Below are 19,910 nucleotides of genomic sequence, written 5' to 3' on the forward strand. Positions count from 1 at the left end.
CGAGGGACATTTCAGGGAAGCCAAAGTCCCTTTAAAATAAAGGATGAAGGTATGAAACTAAGTGACCAATTTCACTGCAATCAACTCAGTGATCTAATTGTAACTTCATGATAAGGAAAGAAGAAAAAAGGGTGCTTTTAACTAAGACCCCAGGCACAGAGCATACTAATGCAAGGACAATCTGAGATTGTTCTGTGTGTGTTGGGGATGAGGCAGTGGTTCTTGTATATTTTCTTTCTCAATTGCTTTCAATATTAGCTTTTATGTCAGTCCCTTAACTGCACCAAGAAATAATTGATTCCACTGAACTACCTAATAGTGTATGGTGAGTTGGCTTGAATATACTTGCCCCATGGGAAGTGGCACTATTAGGAGCTATGACCTTGTTGAAATAGGTGTGGCCTTGTTGGAGGAAGTGGGTCACTGTGGGTGAGAGTCCTCTCTTAGCTGCCTTCAAATCAAGATAGTCATCTCTCAGGTCCTTCTCCATCACCATGTCTGCCTGCTCCCTACCATGATGATAATGGACTGCCTACCATGATGATAATGGACTGAATCTCTGAAACTGTAAACCAACCCCCGATTAAATGTCCTTCGTAAGAGCTGCCTTTGCCATGGTGTCTCCTTACATCAATAGAGCCCTAACTAAAACACCTGGTAGGCAAAGTTTCTTTTTATGGGTGCGGAGTACTGAACTCAGATCACATTACAGCTGAGCATTCCCAATGCCCTGAAATTGTGGTTTTGGTTTTGCTGTTGATAACTTTTAAGTTTAAATTTACATCGTTTCTCTACTGCCTTTCTCCCTCCAAACAGTCCCATATATATATATATATATATATATATATATATATATATATATATATATACACATACATATATATATATTTCTAATAATATTTATATTTCTAATAAAAATTTATATTTCTAATATATATTTATATTTCTAATATATACATTTATATTTCTAAGTATAGGCAGCTCAGTTTGTATAATGTTAACTACTACACATGTTTTCATGGCTAAACACTTGGATTTGGATAATTACCTAGTGTACCTTTTCCTGGAGACAACTATTCTCCCATTCTCAGGATTCGTACAGCATGACTGTAGTTCGCTGTGTACAACAGAGTTAACAGTGTCTATCTGGATAAGGAGGACAGAGCACTAGTGTGAAAGCGTGAGCAAGGATCTAAAAAGGGAAACTGCGGTATTTCAAACACATATCTTAGTTTGTTTTAAAAACAGATATTAGAAAATTCTCCTAAAAGAGCATTGCATTCATCTAAAGATATCTTTCAACTCTTTGATAAAACTTAATAATGTAAAACATACCCCTTACCCTACAAGTTGCCCTGGCAACGCAAGTGACCAACACAGCAGCCATTTTCCAGTTATTTACAATTTGCAGAAGTCAGTTTTCCAACAAGTTAACGAAATGCCAAGAGAATTTGTAAGAAGAAAGGGCAATTTGACCCTCTAATTTTCTAAGTTAAAGTCCACGATCACTTGGCACGCTGGCTTATTCTTGGTTAAGTGGCACCTGTTGGCAGCAGTGCACACAGGAGCAAACCTATTTCTCCCAAGGTCAGGGTGCCAAACAGAGAGAGAAATGATGCTGGTGAAGAGAGAAAAGAGGAGTTGGGGGTGCTGTGGGAGGTAGAGTGGAAGCTGTGGGTGTTGGAAAGGGACAGAGTGGGAGCCAAGACCAGGTGTGGAGCAGATCTCCTTGTCACAGTTATAACTCCTCTCCAAGTGAAATTAAAGATCATTGCAGGATTTTAAGCCTGAAGTAATCATGCTGCACTGATATGAAAGATGTGAAGAGTGAGTCTGAAGCAATAAAAGGTACTGAGCATATTTCATATTGAGAGAAATAACACACACATACATGTTAATTGGCAAAAGTTAATGTACCTTTTCCTGTCTCGGTATTTTCGCTGCTCAATTGGCATGCAATACTTAATCAGGTGAAGTTTTTAAATTATGAGCATCAACATGTGTCAATGCCAAGAGTAAAATATAGCTCATTTCATGTTTTCCATGAAGTCAAAAGGAGCTATACAATGCCTGTTGTTGACTGAAAAGGAGAAAAGAAATCAATGTTTTAAAAAGGAAGCTAATAAAGTAAGAACAGAAAATTAATTATACAACTAGAGGTAGCTACATGTAGAAAAACAGCTTTTAATAATGTCCTTAGGAAAAACACAGTGATCTAAGAGGTGTACTATTGTCTTGTGGTTTGTTGTTGTGTACGCATATGTGCATGCATGCGTGTGTGTGTGTGTGTGTGTGTGTGTGTGTGTGTGTGTGTGTGTATTGCATTATGAAGAAACTTCGTAGATCTTTTATGTCTAATGAACTACTTGAGTTTCTAGAAGTGAACCAATGGGAGACAGGGTCTCCTCACACCGAACTGCACAGACATTCGGTTTTGTATGACAGTGAACAAGATTTCTGGCACGCAAACAGCATTTAAACTACAGTGATGCAGATATTGATATTAATATAGCTGTTCTTTATAAGGCAATACGCTTTGAAACTGGCACACAAATGCTCTTGGAAAAACATCCAAGGATTTGCAGTCACTAGGGAATTCCTTTAATTATATAAACCTTTACACATCTCACATTGCTTAAGCGCTGTATTCACACTTGTAATTGCCCGCAGTTGTGATAGCTATAATGTGAGTTCATTTTACTTCAACAAATATTTTATCCTGCAACCAATAAAACCTACCCATCAGTTAAAGAAGAGATCTTTTTTGTCATGATTACATGTTGGGTTTTCAATTAAAAAAAATCTCTCTGACTTTTCTCTAGGAATAAGTCTTCAAAATGTTAATACTTTGATATAAATTTAGTCTTCCCAGAATAAATGTTTTCAAAAATATTTAACCTAAATGATTATATGTTAAACAGCAGCATTATCTTAATGTTCTTGTACTTCCATGTTCAAAAACCCTTGGAGAGATTGTAAGGTCTTAGTGAAAGCAAATAATACAGTTCATGGTCCATGTGTCCAGATCCAACCGCTTATCATATAACTAGGGTAGGTATGCAGCTTTATCTCACAGTAGCTAGAAAAAAAATCAGAAATATAGTGAAAGCTTGCTATCTCCCATGACAACCAGCCCTCTGTAGAAGTAGGGAGTTGAAATTGGCAGTCAGCAGTACTTTATTGTAATGATTCAATAGCCACTTTTAATGCTTAATGGTAAATGCCCTGTGTATTAATTAAGATTTATGTTTTCAAGAAGTCTGCAACATTTATATCTATCTTAAAAGTATAGATAAATCATTCATAACCACTGCAACCAACTTGGATAAAATTTTTGTTAATATATGAGCATACATATAAGTATGAGTACAAAAATACATTTTTGCACTCATTCCCAAATGCATAATATTGGCTGGTACAAGGCATGGTCAATGTAGAGGATGAGAGTTTAGGATGCTTTGCTGTGGCCACACCTCTTTATTTTCCTCGAAATGTCTTTGGATTAATCAATGTATCTTACAATATTTATTTAGAGTCAAGAGACAGAGTCTATCACCTATCTATCTATCTATCTATCTATCTATCTATCTATCTATCTATCTTTCTTTCTAAATATCTATATCTTAATTTCCCTCTCACCACATAAATATGCCTAAAGTACAGAATGCCATCTGAATTGTACTCATAGAATCTTTTTTAATCTCTGTTTTCTTAAATGGGAGTAATGAATGTTTCTATTTCATTGGATTTAAAGAATATAAAAATATATAGAAATCTTCAAAATAAATGTGAATACACTATAAATACTGAACAAATGACAGCTTATTATCATTACTCATTGAACACACTGTAGTCTAGTGTTTTGGTTTTGCACACATCTTGATCAAATCTCTCTTTGACTTCAATTTTGTGTCATGCATTCTGAAAGAGAAGCCATGAGTTTAAATAATGTTATTAAAATTTATTTCGATTGCGTGTTTAACAAGTACTTTCTGATTTTAAATCAAGATAATAAGTAAGGAATCCAAATTCGTTTTTCTTGATTTTCTTTTTTCCTTTTGGTGGTGGTGGGGTTTACAGTCAGGGACTCACTTTGTAGCTCAAACTAACATAGAGCCATGACCTCCTCCCTAGAAAGTTGCTGAAATTGCAGGTCGATAGCACCATGACAGGCTTTAGTAAACATGCTTCAGTTATCTATGTATACTACCAAGTCATAGACTAATAACCCTTGGTGCTTGCTGGTCATACTATCTGAATCTCCAAGTTCCAGCTTAAGTGAGAAAGTTTCTGTCTCAAAATACACAACAGAGAATTTTTGGAAAAGCAATGGATGTCACCCTCTGGCTTCCACATCCACACCTTGTGAAACAATATATTATATGGCAGCTATTGACTACCAATAGGCCCTTGAATTTAAAGAAAATGAAGCAGAATTTCCATTTTCGTTCACTAACTTGTATCTTGTCAAAATCCCTATGTAGTTTATGCGAATGTACTGAGGAATAGAAAGTGAGAACATTTCTATCATTGTAGGAGTTTCATTTTGTTTAGTTTGGGACAGGGTCTCATGTGACTCAGTGTGACCCTTAAACTTCCAATGTTGTTAAGACAGGTCTTGAACTCTTGGTCTTCTTGTTTCTAGCTCCCAGATGCCAGCTGGTACAGGACAGGATCTAGTTTTTAGAATTGAACCCAAAGTTCAGAATTAGATGGTATGTCATTGATAGCTGAACCCTATGCAGCTCTGTGACCAGGAGTTAGCATTACCTACTGACTTTCAAACTTCCCATTGCCCAAAAGAAACAATCAGTTCAAATACAACCACCCTGCAAAAATGTTGGAACCAACAGACAGGTATGTTAGCACCACTCCTTCAAAGTGATCTCTGTGCTCAACCCAAACATGCCTGCATATCCTATTGTCTCCTGCTTACTTAAGATTCTATAATTTGTATTGTTTCTCCCATATTTATACCGATAAAAGCAGAGGGATTTGTCTTGTCCTAGTCACTGGTTGCAGACTGTTCCTCTGTTTAGCCCCACATTATGGTAAAGACTTTATTTGAAACAAATTTAAGGCTTTCATTGGTATAATTTCTTATTGATTTAAAACTGAGATTAATATTGTAACTTTCATGTAAGCATTGTGCCTATATAATACATTTAAGAGGACAAGTCTTAGGCCCAGTCCTATAACTTTTTTTTTTTTTTATTAACTTGAGTATTTCTTTTTTTTTTTTTTATTAACTTGAGTATTTCTTATTTACATTTAAGTGTTATTCCTTTCCCGGTTTCGGGCAAACATCCCCTAATCCTCCCTCTCCCCATCTTTATGGGTGTTCCCCTCCCCACCCTCCCCCCATTGCCGCCCTCCCCCCGACAGTCTAGTTCACTGGGGGGTTCAGTCTTAGCAGGACCCAGGGCTTCCCCTTCCACTGGTGCTCTTACTAGGATATTCATTGCTACCTATGAGGTCAGAGTCCAGGGTCAGTCCATGTATAGTCTTCAGGTAGTAGCTTAGTCCCTGGAAGCTCTGGTTGCTCGGCACTGTTGTTCATATGGGGTCTCAAGCTCCTTTAAGCTCTTCGAGTTCTTTCTCTGATTCCTTCAACGGGGGTCCCGTTCTCAGTTCAGTGGTTTGCTGCTGGCATTCGCCTCTGTATTTGCTGTATTCTGGTTGTGTCTCTCAGGAGAGATCTACATCCGGCCCTGTCAGCCTGCACTTCTTTGCTTCATCCATCTTGTCTAATTGGGTGGCTGTATATGTATGGGCCACATGTGGGGCAGGCTCTGAATGGGTGTTCCTTCTGTGTCTGTTTTAATCTTTTGCCTCTCTCTATTCCCTGCCAAGGTATTCTTGTTCCCCTTTTAAAGAAGGAGTGAAGCATTCACATTTTGATCATCCCTCTAGAGTTTCATTTGTTCTATGCTTCTAGGGTAATTGAAGCATTTGGGCTAATAGCAACTTATCAATGAGTGCATACCATGTGTGTTTTTCTGTGATTGGGTTACCTCACTCAGGATGATATTTTCCAGTTCCAACCATTTGCCTACAAATTTCATAAAGTCATTGTTTTTGATAGTTGAGTAATATTCCATTGTGTAGATGTACCACATTTTCTGTATCCATTCCTCTGTTGAAGAGCATCTGGGTTCTTTCCAGCTTCTGGCTATTATAAATAAGGCTGCTATGAACATAGTGGAGCATGTGTCTTTTTTATATGTTGGGGCATCTTTTGGGTATATGCCCAAGAGAGGTATAGCTGGATCCTCAGGCAGTTCAATGTCCAATTTTCTGAGGAACCTCCAGACTGATTTTAAGAATGGTTGTACCAGTCTGCAACCCCACCAACAATGGAGGAGTGTTCCTCTTTCTCCACATCCTTGCCAGCATTTGCTGTCACCTGGATTTTTGATCTTAGCCATTCTCACTGGTGTGAGATGAATTCTCAGGGTTGTTTTGATTTGCATTTCCCTTATGACTAACGATGTTGAACATTTTTTTAGGTGTTTCTCAGCCATTCGGCACTCCTCAGCTGTGAATTCTTTGTTTAGCTCTGAACCCCATTTTTTAATTGGGTTATTTGTCTCCCCTGCGGTCTAACTTCTTGAGTTCTTTGTATATTTTGGATATAAGGCCTCTATCTGTTGTAGGATTGGTAAAGATCTTTTCCCAATCTGTTGGTTGCCATTTTGTCCTAACCACAGTGTCCTTTGCCTTACAGAAGCTTTGCAGTTTTATGAGATCCCATTTGTCGATTCTTGATCCTAGAGCATAAGCCATTGGTGTTTTGTTCAGGAAATTTTTTCCAGTGCCCATGTGTTCCAGATGCTGCCCTAGTTTTTCTTCTATTAGTTTGAGTGTATCTGGTTTGATGTGGAGGTCCTTGATCCACTTGCACTTAAGCTTTGTACAGGGTGATAAGCATGGATCGATCTGCATTCTTCTACATGTTGACCTCCAGTTGAACCAGCACCATTTGCTGAAAATGCTATCTTTTTTTTTCCATTGGATGGTTTTGGCTCCTTTGTCAAAAATCAAGTGCCCATAGGTGTGTGGGTTCATTTCTGGGTCTTCAATTCTGTTCCATTGGTCTATCTGTCTGTCTCTGTACCAATACCATGCAGTTTTTATCACTATTGCTCTGTAATACTGCTTGAGTTCAGGGATAGTGATTTCCCCTGAAGTCCTTTTATTGTTGAGGATAGTTTTAGCTATCCTGGGTTTTTTGTTATTCCAGATGAATTTGCAAATTGTTCTGTCTAACTCTTTGAAGAATTGGATTGGTATTTTGATGGGGATTGCACTGAATCTGTAGATCGCTTTTGGTAGAATGGCCATTTTTACTATATTAATCCTGCCAATCCATGAGCATGGGAGATCTTTCCATCTTCTGAGATCTTCTTCAATTTCTTTCTTCAGAGGCTTGAAGTTCTTATTGTACAGATCTTTTTTACTTGCTTGGTTAAAGTCACAACAGGTACTTTATATTATTTGGGTCTATTATGAAGGGTGTCATTTCCCAATTTCTTTCTCGGCTTGTTTTTCTTTTGTGTATAGGAAGGCTACTGATTTATTTCAGTTAATTTTATACCCAGCCACTTTGCTGAAGTTGTTTATCAGCTTTAGTAGTTCTCTGGTGGAACTTTTGGGATCACTTAAATATAATATCATATCATCTGTAAATAGTGATATTTTGACTTCTTCTTTTCCAATCTGTATCCCCTTGACCTCCTTTTGTTGTCTGATTGCTCTGGCTAGAACATCAAGAACTATATTGAATAAGTAGGGAGAGAGTGGGCAGCCTTGTCCAGTCCCTGATTTTAGTGGGATTGCTTCAAGTTTCTCTCCATTTAGTTTAATGTTAGCAACTGGTTTGCTGTATATGGCTTTTACTATGTTTAGGTATGGGCCTTGATTTCCTTTTCGGGAAATAGCATTTTATATTTGTTTATTATTGTACCCATCTGGCTGCTGGTTTTAAGCAGTAAAAATAAAAATAACTACATTATTATATTAGGACAAGTATATTTTGCATGTTAAGGGGTTAAGTGTAAGACTAATAAGATAAACTACAGTATTATGTCAATACACAGTACTGTATTTATTTTTTCCTGTTTGTGGCAATCAACATGACCATCACTGTCAGGATTAGAAATAGTAGCATACTCTTCAATAAATTGCTCTATAAGACTTATGAATTTCCTCATATTAACAGGATAAAAAATAGAAAACTTTTAACTTCTAATGCTATATTACCTTATAGATTTAGCAACATAAGTAGTATTGCATATTTCCATTGAAATGCTGAAGGAAAGAAATAAAAATCAATGTGCATCTGTCATCTGAAATAGAATTGCTAGAAAACCACACAAACTGAGGCATACATTTATTTACTGTTCATTAAAAATCCATATGTTATCTGAGCCTGCTGTGTGAAACCTGTGACTTCACTCATCACATTAGAGATAGAGAATGGAAGACCAGGCTAATCCCAGTAATCTGGCTAGCTGGATGGCCACCCTGGGCATCCAAATATCCTGTTTCACACAAAATAAAATGAGTCAACAAAATACATGAAATAGTCAAAGCAAACAAAACTCATTTATTAAACACTTGAACCTTGAGAGGTTGAGGAGATAACTCGGGCTTTAAGTGCTAGCTCTCCAAGTCTGCATATCTGGGTTTGATCGACAGCAGCCACATAAGTGGTAGGCTTTGCTATACCTATAACCATAGGTGAGAATCAGAGAGAGGAAGATCCTAGGGGTTTGCTAGCTAGCCAATCTTGCCAAGCCTGCGAACTCTGGGTGTATTGAGAGTTTGTTTCTCAAAGGATGTGATGGGAGAGATTGACAAAAACAGCTCATGTCAGTTGCTAGCCCAGACATCATGTACACACACACACACACACACACACACACACACACACACACACTCACACACACACACTCACTTCCTTCCTTTGTAAGAGGTAGTAAAGGGTAAGTGCTCACTAGCGTGTCTGATGTCCTGAGATTAATCCTCAGCAAGAGACAAAAGAAACAAGTTATAAAAACATATCCATTAAGCTTTTCCTAGAATATATATGTATCTGTGAGAGCATACTAAACGCCATGTTGTTAGAATGTAGTATAAATGTCATTTATGTTTACTAATGCTGTTTTTATGATTACAGCTCTAAGAACAAATATTCATAAATATATACATATAAACCTGTATATGCAATGGCATTATCTAAGAGAAATACTCTTGAAGTTCAAATTATTATTATTTTGGGTGTATGCCCAGGAGTAGTACAGCTGAGTCTTCAGGTAAGAATATGTCCAGTTCTCTAAGGAACTGGCAGACTGATTTCCAGAGTGGTTGTACCAGCTTACAATCCCACCAACAATGAAGGACTCTTCCTCTTTCTCCACATCCTCACCAGCAACTGTTGTCACCTGGGTTTTTAACCTTAGCCATTCTGACTGGTGTGAGGTAGAATCTCAAGGTTGTTTTGATTTGCATTTCCCTGATGACTAAGGATGTTGAACATAACTTTAGGTACTTCTCAGCCATTCAATATTCCTCAGCTGAGAATTCTTGTTTAGCTCTGTACCCCAATTTTTAATAGAGTTACTTGGATCTCTGTAGCCTAACTTCTTGAGTTCTTTGTATATATTGGATATTAGCCCTCTATTAGATGTAGGATTGGTAAAGATCTTTTCCCAATCTGTTGGTTGCCATTTTGTCCTCCTGAGAGTTTCCTTGCTTTACAGAAGCTTTGCAATTTTATGAAGTCCCATTTGTCGATTATTGATCTTAGAGCATTAGCCATTGGTGTTCTATTCAGGAAATTTTCCCCTATGTCCATGTGTTTAAGGTTCTTCCCCACTTTCTCTTCTATTAGTTTCAGCATATCTTGTTTTATGTGGAGGTCCTTGATCCACTTGGATTAAGCTTTGTACAGGGTGATAAGAATGGATCAATTTGTATTCTTCTACATGCTGACCACCAAGTGAATCAGCACCAATTATTGAAAATACTATTTTTCTACTGGATGGTTTTAGCTCCTTTGTCAAAGTCATGATACCATAGATGTGTGGGTTCATTTCTGGGTCTTCAATTCTATTCCATTGATCTACTTGCCTGTCTCTGTACCAATACCATGCAGGTTTATTTTTTGTTTGTTTGTTTGTTTTTTTTTAATCATGATTGCTCTGTAAATACTGCTTGAGGTCAGAGGTGGTGATCTCACAGAAGTTCTTTTATTGTTGAGGATAGTTTTTGCTACCCTGGATTTTTTGTTATTCCTAATGAATTTGCAAATAGTTCTTTCTAACTCTATGAAGAATTGAGTTGGAATTTTGATGGGTATTGCATTGAATCTATAGATTTTTTTTGGCAAGATGGCCCTTTCCTGCCAATCCATAAGCATGGGAGATCTTTCCGTCTTCTGAGATCTTTTTCAATTTCTTTCTCCAGAGACTTGAAATTCTTGTCGTACTGATCTTTCCCTTGCTTGGTTAGAGTAACACCAAGATATTTTATATTATTTGTGACTATTGTGAAGTGTGTTGTTTCTCTAATTTCTTTCTCAGCCTGTTTATCCTTTGGGTAGAGGAAGGCTATTGATTTGTTTGAGTTCATTTTATATCTAGCCCTTTGCTTAAGTTGTCCATCAGATTAGGAGCTCTCTGGTGGAACTTTTGGGATCACTTAAGTATATTATCATATCATCTGCAAAGAGTGATACTTTCATTTCTTCCTTTCCAATTTGTACCCCATTGACCTCCTTTTATTGTCTGATTGCTCTGTCTAGAACTTCAAGAACTACATTGAAAAGGTAGGGAGACAGTGAGCAGCTTGTCTAGTCCCTGATTTTAATGGGATTGCTTTAAGTTTCTCTCCATTTAGTTTAATGTTAGCTACTGCTTTGTTCTATGTTGCTTTACTATGATAGGTATGGGCCTTGAATTCCTGATCTTTCCAAGACTTTTAACATGAAGGGGTGTTGAATTTTGTCAAATGCTTTCTCAGCATCTGATGAGATAATCATGTGGTTATTTTTTTTTTTTGAGTTTCTTTATATAGTGGATTATGTGGATGGATTTCGATATATTGAACCACCCCTACATCCCTGGTATCATTTTCCGGTGTTCTTGGATTCAGTTTGTGAGAACTTTATTGGTAACTTTGTCATGTCAGACTCAATTTATCACCTAGGTTAGTATCCCTTACCACAGACACAGCCACACTTCTCTATTGTCATGTGTCATTTCTCTCCTCATGAATGGTTAATGCAACATTGTAAAAGAATCTTAGAGAACTCTACCAAACAGAAGGAAATAAGTGATAGGAAACACCTCCAGGTAGGCTTGTGGAAAGATAATAAGGCTAATGTTTAAACTGTAAATATGACCACTATGAAGAAAGATTAATGCCTAATGCCTGCTTTCAGGAAGTCAAAATATGACTGATGACTTTTTTATTTCCTAAGCACAGCCATATAGTGGTCTTGGTAATAGAAATAAAACTGGTCAATTAATCACTTTCTTGGATTAATCACTTCAACTTTATTCAATTCTGTTGTGGATTAAAGAATGTTACTTATCGCAAAAAGAAACAATTAACTCATAAAAACACATGAAGGGACCTAAGTCACATGCTATTAAGTGAGAGAAGCTCTTTTGAGTATCAAACTACCATGTAATTCCCTCTGAATTTCAAAACAAATAGTGAAAGTAATTGTAGTAGATTAAAGAGGCGTGGGAATAGGATGCCCATGTTAGGTCATTGTGTTAGACACAGTTTCTATTGTTGGAACAAATCACAATGAGCGGAAAGCAAGTTGGCAAGGAAAGGGTTTATTGGGCTTACACTTCCACACACACTACAATCATCAGTCACTGGAGGAAGCCATGGCAGGAACTTTAACAGAGCAGCCTTGTGGAAACAGGAGCTGATGCAGTGGCCATGCTGCTTACTAGCTTGCTCCTGTGGCTTGCTCATTCTGCTTTCCTATAGAATCCTGAACCACCAGCCCAAGGACGACAGCATGAACAATAGGCTACCTTCCCCCAAATCAATCACTATTTAAAAAAAAAAAACCCACTCAAAGCTGAATGATATGGACACCATTCTCAATTGAATTTTCCTCTTTTCGGATAACTCTAGTTTGTGGGTCCAGTTGGCCCAAGATTAGGCAACACAGTCACCAAAGGTAGGAACTATAGGGAGATTCTGATAGTAAGGGCTTGTGCATAATGAAGAGGGTATACAGGATTTAAACTGAAGTCTTTCTTTCTCTATTATATTTTTAATTTACACAAACACACACACAACACACACACATAATCTTCACAAATATAGACTTAGTACATTGTATACTTCTATTGTATATAGACATAATATTGTATACTTCAATTTTTGTCAAAATTTGTCTTGAAAATTTAACTTTACTCAGATAAACCCTGTGAATAATTATAAAGAGAACATATCTTACCACTTCAATTCATTTTAATTAGTCTTTTGGAAACTTTTCTTAGCATTGCACTGTACAAATATGCATATTTGATCAAATTCTTTCACTTAAAGCATGTAAAATACAATGATGATGACAAATGCACATTAAAGCTCTTACTAACAAAATACTGTCAGTATAAAGACAGGAATGTTTACTTATCTTCGAGCAAACACAGTAATAATCACATTTTGATTCAAAATTGTTGCTAAATGTCTGTGGAGACAGAAAGTAGATGACCAGATGCCTGGAATTGAGCAGAGGGGGACAGAGTAGCTGCTAGTGAATGCAGGTATTTGGACAAATATAAAAATATAATGTTGATGGTGGCAATGGTTGCCCAACTCTTTGGACAGGCAAAAGGCCATTGAGCTGCACATTTTAAATAGGGGAATTACACGGGACATAAACTTTATATTCATAACAAAACATATTTCCCATAAAGTGTTGTGACTGAAGTGAATGTTTATAGACTTTCTCACAATATACACAGTACAGAGAAACAAAATGGAAATTGTGTGACCCTCAGAGTCCCCATATTTTACTTTTAAAATAGTTATCATGAAAATGAATATACAAATACCATAACTCTTGAAGAAAAATGTACAATTTGACTTTATTTCAAATAAATTAGACAGTGTTTCTTCCTTTTTCCCTTGTTCTATTTGAAGATTTTTGTGTTAAAGAATTGAGTGGATTACATCATTTCGGGACCCTGGGCTGGGCATTTGGGAAAAGGGTTAGCTCCCCAGCTGGATGACTCATGTCATAGTTTATGACTGTAATTTACTGTTTTGTGCTCCAAATCTGGAATTATGGTCACTTCAAAGGTCAACATCATAGTCCCTTCTATAATAAGTTAGAAGCCCTGATTTCTGCAGCTGGCTGAGCTTTAGTTGACCAGTTACAATTAACTTGGAAACTATTTGAAGCTCAGTATTATCTTTGCCTTGTTTTTTCTTCCTTTGGAGTAAAAAGAATAATTAGTTTGTATTGTGTATGTAGTGTTCCTTGCAATGTGAAGAAAATTAATTTTAAAATGTAGATCTCATTGATAACTGTGATTGAAAGTAAGAGTTGGTGTGTAATGACTCGCATGGTAAGAGGGGAGGAAAGAAGTGAAGAGTGTCCCACAGGAGGGGCTTTGTGCAGTAGATTCAGGTGAAAGTGTCCCTGATGAAATTTTAGAAATGAAACAAGAAGTAATAGAACCAATGTAAGTTATCATAGAAAATATTTGTGTTCCTAAAAGAGCCACAAATTGTACTTGTCTGTGTCTAGGTTGAGGTGTAAGTCCCTTTCCTTTCCACAGTGTCTAAAAAGGAAAATACTGCCTACGTTGCCAAGGTTGAATGAGGAAGACAAGACTTCCGTGGCTGACAGTGAAAGTCAAGGAGGGCCATACTCATAAGGATATTTCTCGTCTGTCAAATGAGGATAAGATAGTTGACCTCACAAGGTTAACGTGAACATTAAGTGAAATGACGTGTGAAAGGCCCTGTTAGTACTTCCAGCCTGGTAATAGAAACACTCTAAATGAGATCTGTTATTAGAGGCAACATCAGCAAGGATAAAAATTGAAGACATTCGGTAAAGCCTAACAGTTGCTCTTTGAGAATACTGAGCTAGTCGGATGAGATAAGAGGAAGTACAGAAAAAGTCAGAGTTGCAAACAGATCTGTCAGGGAGATTCATGCCAAGGAAGGACAGCTGGTCAAACTGCGTTTGTTTAAATCATTCTTCTTCAGCTGATGTCAGGCTAAGAATCCACGAGACATCCAGTCCACTAGTCACCCTGGTCAAATACTTCTTGTCAAAGGTAAACCGTGGTTACACTTGAGGTTTTCCTCGGGACTTTTCAGATGTTCACCATTCGGTTTCAAAGGCTTCTCTGAGATGAAGCCTCTGTGTGAAGCTCCTGTTATGTGACCATCAGCACATTGTGAACACTGTGATTACTGTGAACAAATATTTTATTCCTCTACAATGGTTCTAGAACAAGAAATTCCTAAGATTCCTGGTATTCAAAGTGTAGTGAGATGGCCCAGCAATTAGAGGTATTTTGATCTGAGTTCTGCCCTGCAACCTACATGAAGGAGAATCGAAAGCAACGACCAAACATGCTGCTGTGATCTGAATAAGTGCGCCATGACATGCACATGTGTAGACACACAGGCACACACATACGGTCAGTCAATAGATATACAAATAAATGAATAAAATGTAGAAAATTCATTTTTAACATTTTGAAAGTAATGTGAAGACTTTAAAAACATAGAAAGTTTTAATAAGATCTAGCTGTCTTATAATTCGCTAGCTGGCCTTGAACTACATACATCAAGTGAAGACCATATTGGAATCTCACAGTCATGTGCTCTCCCTTTTGCCAAAGTGCCTACCGTGCTGACTTCAATTTCTCTTTAATTCTGCTTATTCATACTCATGGACAGTATGGTGGCAAGTGGAATTCTTATGTATGGCGCTTGCTGGCAAATACTTGACATAAATATGTATTTTATGAACAATCACTTAAACTGGATAAATCATAATATGACAGACATTGCCTTTTCAGTTTTTATGAAAGGGCAATTCTGATATTTTCAAGTTAACTTTTATTTGTCACTGACTAATACGAAGAAAGGAAGATTAGCCATGGGTTCCTTGGATGATGTCTCCGTTTTCTCACAGCGCCGGGATGTTAAACTGACCTTCACATCCTTCAGTGGTAGATGGCTCAGCCCCTGCCAATGGACTCTGGAAATCTCTCTCCTGTTTGCACCGTTCACAGCATAGCTGGAAAGTTAATATATTAGTGTTCTAGTGCATTTGATTGTCTTATATTTAAGAAACACACACACACATATGTTCACAATATCTAGTGCTATTTTCTTTAGTCATTTCATATTTGAGAACACAGTGAATATTTTAAATATGTGAGTACAAATATATTTTCCAGGTTTGAGGATGAATAAGGGTGCCATCACCCCTCCACGTTCTTCTCCAGCAAATACGTGCTCCCCGGAAGTGATCCACCTCAAGGATATTGTGTGTTACCTGTCTCTTCTGGAAAGAGGAAGACCTGAGGACAAGCTTGAGTGTACGGTTTGGTAATTCTGTTTCTCATAAAGCTGGAGTTCGGAGGAGAGATTGGTTGGGTAGTGATGTAATTATACTTGCCTAAATTGTTTGTTTATTTAAAGTAGCTTGATTGAAATTTAAAAAACAAATACAAAACAAAACAAACAACAATAAAACCCCCAAAATCCAAAATATCAAAAACCAAAGAAAACCTGTCAGAATCAAGCAATCAAAAAGTTATCATTAAATTTAACTAAAACTGCATCCCAATTTTATAACAGGTTTAATAAGAAATGTTGAAGTCTGTTTGGCATGATGTGAAATTCTATCTGTGTTTATCTATCAAATGACTCCTAAATTGTTTTATCCTCAGCTCTCTCGAGTTAACAAGAAGTTATCAGAAACTTTGAAAAGTTTGACAGAGTATTTATTCCTCTTTCTGAGGTAGACTTTCCAAATCTTCCAAGCAGGAAGTGAAAATCCCTCTCCCCTCTTGTGAGCATAAGTACACATACCCACACATGCCCACGCATTCCAAACTCCCAACACACACACACACACACACACACACACACACACACACACACACACACACAAAATTTACACACACATACAATTTACACTCTTCTCCATGGTAACCTCCCTCCACCATCACGTTAACAGTCTTTGACATGGCACGATTTCTCAAATACCTGATATATATTACTTGCTTCAGTATACTATTATTAATCAAGCAATATCTGTGTTTCTTCTGCATTACTGTAGGTTGGAAACTTCTAAGCACTAAATGCTCCTTAATAAATTGCAGTGGCTGAGCTCCCCCTGGTGGTAAAATGTACACATTGCAATGAAAGAGCATACTCTTCAAATGACCATAACTCTAAAACTCATTATAACGGCAGCAGGTGCTGAATACTCAGCTACTAAATTAATCAGATTGTAGTAAAGATTAAAGTGAATTAAAATTTTACTACCAAGAAGATAGTAAAGATAATAAAACCAAACTTTCATATTGCTTAATAAAAATAAAATTACTGTAATGTATTAGAACTGTAATTACGAAATGTTTTAGTTAAATTTAATTGTAACTGTTTGATAGTACTTCTCACAAGAGAAGTATTTACAATGATTATTTAGGAGTTACACCAGCTTAGGTTATGAATAAACCTTATGAATATTATTCTTTAAATGTGTATTTATTATTCATAAACACGGAGTATTTTCCTTTCAAGATTTATTTTGTATTCATAAGAACATGTAGAAATCTCTCTCGTTCCAAAGTAAACAGTGAACTTCTCTTGAAGTGACAGCCAAAGAGAGAGTTTGCTCAGGTGTGGCCATTGCTAATGTTTGTGATGATGATGACCCCCTGATTTGGTGGCCATCACTCTGACTGAACAGAAAATTATTCAGGAATTCTGTGTTTTTTCTTCTTCTTTTGAAATGCTTGATATTTTCTACATCGATGAGTTAAGTTCACCCATCAATCAGTTTCTCATGAATTTGCAATTTATAAGCTGTTTTCATCTGTACATTTATAAATTTCCAACGTTCTTTTCCATTCTCAGTGTCTAGATTTATTCTTGGTGAGACGTACATTGATAGTGTCTGATGCACTACACGGTTCCTTTCAGGAGGGTTATATCATATTAAGCATGAGATGCACAAGAACTAAAAGGAAGACATGGTGATTAGAAGAAGCAGAAGAGGATGCAACGCGGACCCTAAGTTAGTTACTAGTGAGGGAGAGAATTGAATCTGGACCTTCCTTTGAGGTAGCTAACCAAAAATGGTACACACACGCCTTGGCTTAAGTCAGACATTTCTGTAGAGTCACCCACCAGAATTACTTGCCAGATCATACACATAGGTTACTGGGTGCCTCTCTACGTGGTACCTGATAATTGGCCAATTAAAATGAATGGGTATGAGCCACTACGTCTTTTTGCCCTGGAGCTCCACTTCGAGGAGGAGTAGAGCATGCAATTTCTTCTCTGAGGTGACATCTCATCACCACCAATTTCCCCGAATGGACTGCTTACCTCGGCATCCGTATTTCTGATTCTTTTCTGTTGATGGTTAGAGAGAGTGACTACCTTGTTTGCAAGATCCACGAAAGGAAAGAGTAGTCTACCAAAATGACAATTCTGGCTATTTTCTCTTTCCTACCCTTGTCCAATAACCCCTTCGGTCTTTTAATGTCAGGTTTTGGTGTAAGACTTGGCTCAAAGCCTACCCCATTATGAAGAAATAAACATAAACCATTTCTTCACTGGCCTTTCCTTAACCCAGGCTTTATTTTTGTGGACACCTGCACTATTCACCTGGAAAGTACTCATCTGTGTTGGGGTCATAAGAGGATTCCTTTCCCTTTCCTGGTGGCTATAATTTAGTCAGTCACATGGGTCAGCTGTGCTATGATAGGACACACAGGCCTGTTCCTCGTGGGGTGCCATCTCTCCTGAACATTCACTCTGCATTTCTTTCCCAGTTTCTGACCTAGCCACTGCCACTTGAGAGCCATCTCAAATGATAAATATTCTTTCCATCTCGTATTAAGACATCTTATATTGACCCTATGTATTACCAATAGGCCCCAACCACCATTCATCTGGTCAGATCTCTTATAGATTATGAATAAAAGTGACGAAAGCCACCAATCCTCCTAGGTTCTCAAAGGGCCATGACGTCTTATAGTCACTTTCTATTTGAGTAACTGTTATTTATACTTTTCACCACTGTTTTTCTTACAGGAAATTTGGAGAGAATGAGAATATGTCCTATTGTATTGGATTACAAACTTTCAAGGCACTCAACTCTTTAACTCCCACCTTTATACTTTAATATTAATTGTTTAAAAAGGCAGGTAACTGAAATTGGTGGATTGAAGAAGCCCCAAATTAAAAATCATTAAGATATACACTTTGTTCTGTCTAATAACTTCTAGAAAAGCGCAGAGAATTATATACTTTGTATTGTAATATATGAAGCAACAAACGTAGACAGAATTTTTCAAAAAATTTGAAGGAGAAAAAGTTTTAGAAAAATAGAAATCGTCTCACCTTACATAATGTGCCTCAATTCTGACCTTTCAGTTAAATTCAAGTGTGGGCACGTAACTGTCTCTATGTAAGGTAAAATGACATGGTTATAAAAATAGAAGAAAGTGGGCTAAGCTAGATCAAATCTGCATCGCAGGTCCCCATCTTTGAAACTTATCACGATGGCAGAATAATCCGAATTGGGTCTTGTTTTGTTTTGGCACTGAAACATCTATAAATCTATATTTGTTTCAAAATTAAAATGTGATTTTTTAATGACCTACTGACCTCAAGGCCCATCCCTACTTTTAAACGTTAACAAAAGGAATCTTACTGATATTTAAGGTTCAAAACTTACTTTCAGTAATATTATTTGGAAAGAAGATTTTAAAAGGGTAAGTCTTCAATGGTTTATCAAGGTGAATAACTTTTATTTTCCACTGAACTAAAGCCTGCCCCCCCTTATTTGATTGACGTCTCTCTGTATCTAGTGAATTTTCAAATTCTCAACTGTGTATCTTACATGTGATCCTTTGCATTTTAATTGGTAACCTTTCCTCTACCCCTTACGATACGTGCTATATTCTCTGCAGATATTATTTTAATGTTGCACTTTAAAGGCAGAGTTATCTTCTTGTATGAATTTTGAACTTATTATCTTCTTTTGACTCCTCCTCTCCCTCTCCTCTCCCTCTCCCTCTCTCTCCCCTCCCTCTCCCCTCCCCTCCCCTCCCCCTCCTCTCTCTCTCTCTCTCTCTCTCTCTCTCTCTCTCTCTCTATCTGGCATGCATTTTCTCATCTTCCTGACTACCATTTTTATTTTTCTGATTCTTTTAATATTTGTACCCAGGGGGAATTTCTATATATCTACTCTTATTCCTAGTTTGAAATTTTTCTTTTCTTACTGGGTTTCCTTGAACTCAGCTGCCAGTGGCCACACAACTCCAATATTTTGGGTCATATGAGTTGGTTTTGCAAATGTTTTCTCCAGTAGCGTCTAGCAGAGCTACCATGACCCTACTTCTGAATTAGGGTTGGGTTTCTCTCTTGCCTCACCTTGTTCTAGGTACTGGACTCCTTTCTTGGTAGTCTGTACTCTTTCCACATGTGGGAATATTTTTAGTATTTCTACTATAGCTTCAAATATTGAGATACTGAATGTCTCCTTGGAGGATTTTTCTTTAATTTTTACCATGTTATTCTTATTTATTGGATATGAGAGAGATTAACCACATGGTTAAATACCTTAAAAGTTTAGATAACTATAATTTAAGAAATATACA

At 37.1% G+C, this 19,910-nt stretch overlaps 1 protein-coding gene across 1 annotated transcript in view; it reads left to right on the forward strand.

Moving 5' to 3' along the window:
* The window catches only part of Dgkb (diacylglycerol kinase beta), a 714,793-nt gene that overhangs the window by 210,216 nt on the left and 484,667 nt on the right, over positions 1-19,910 (forward strand). The window contains exon 6 of the mRNA XM_032907661.1: positions 15,465-15,605. Within this exon, the coding sequence (XP_032763552.1) occupies positions 15,465-15,605 (141 nt within the window). The remainder of the gene's footprint in view (positions 1-15,464; positions 15,606-19,910) is intronic.

Source organism: Rattus rattus, chromosome 7 (genome assembly GCF_011064425.1).
Source record: "Rattus rattus isolate New Zealand chromosome 7, Rrattus_CSIRO_v1, whole genome shotgun sequence".
In the NCBI taxonomy this organism is placed as follows: Eukaryota; Metazoa; Chordata; class Mammalia; order Rodentia; family Muridae; genus Rattus; species Rattus rattus.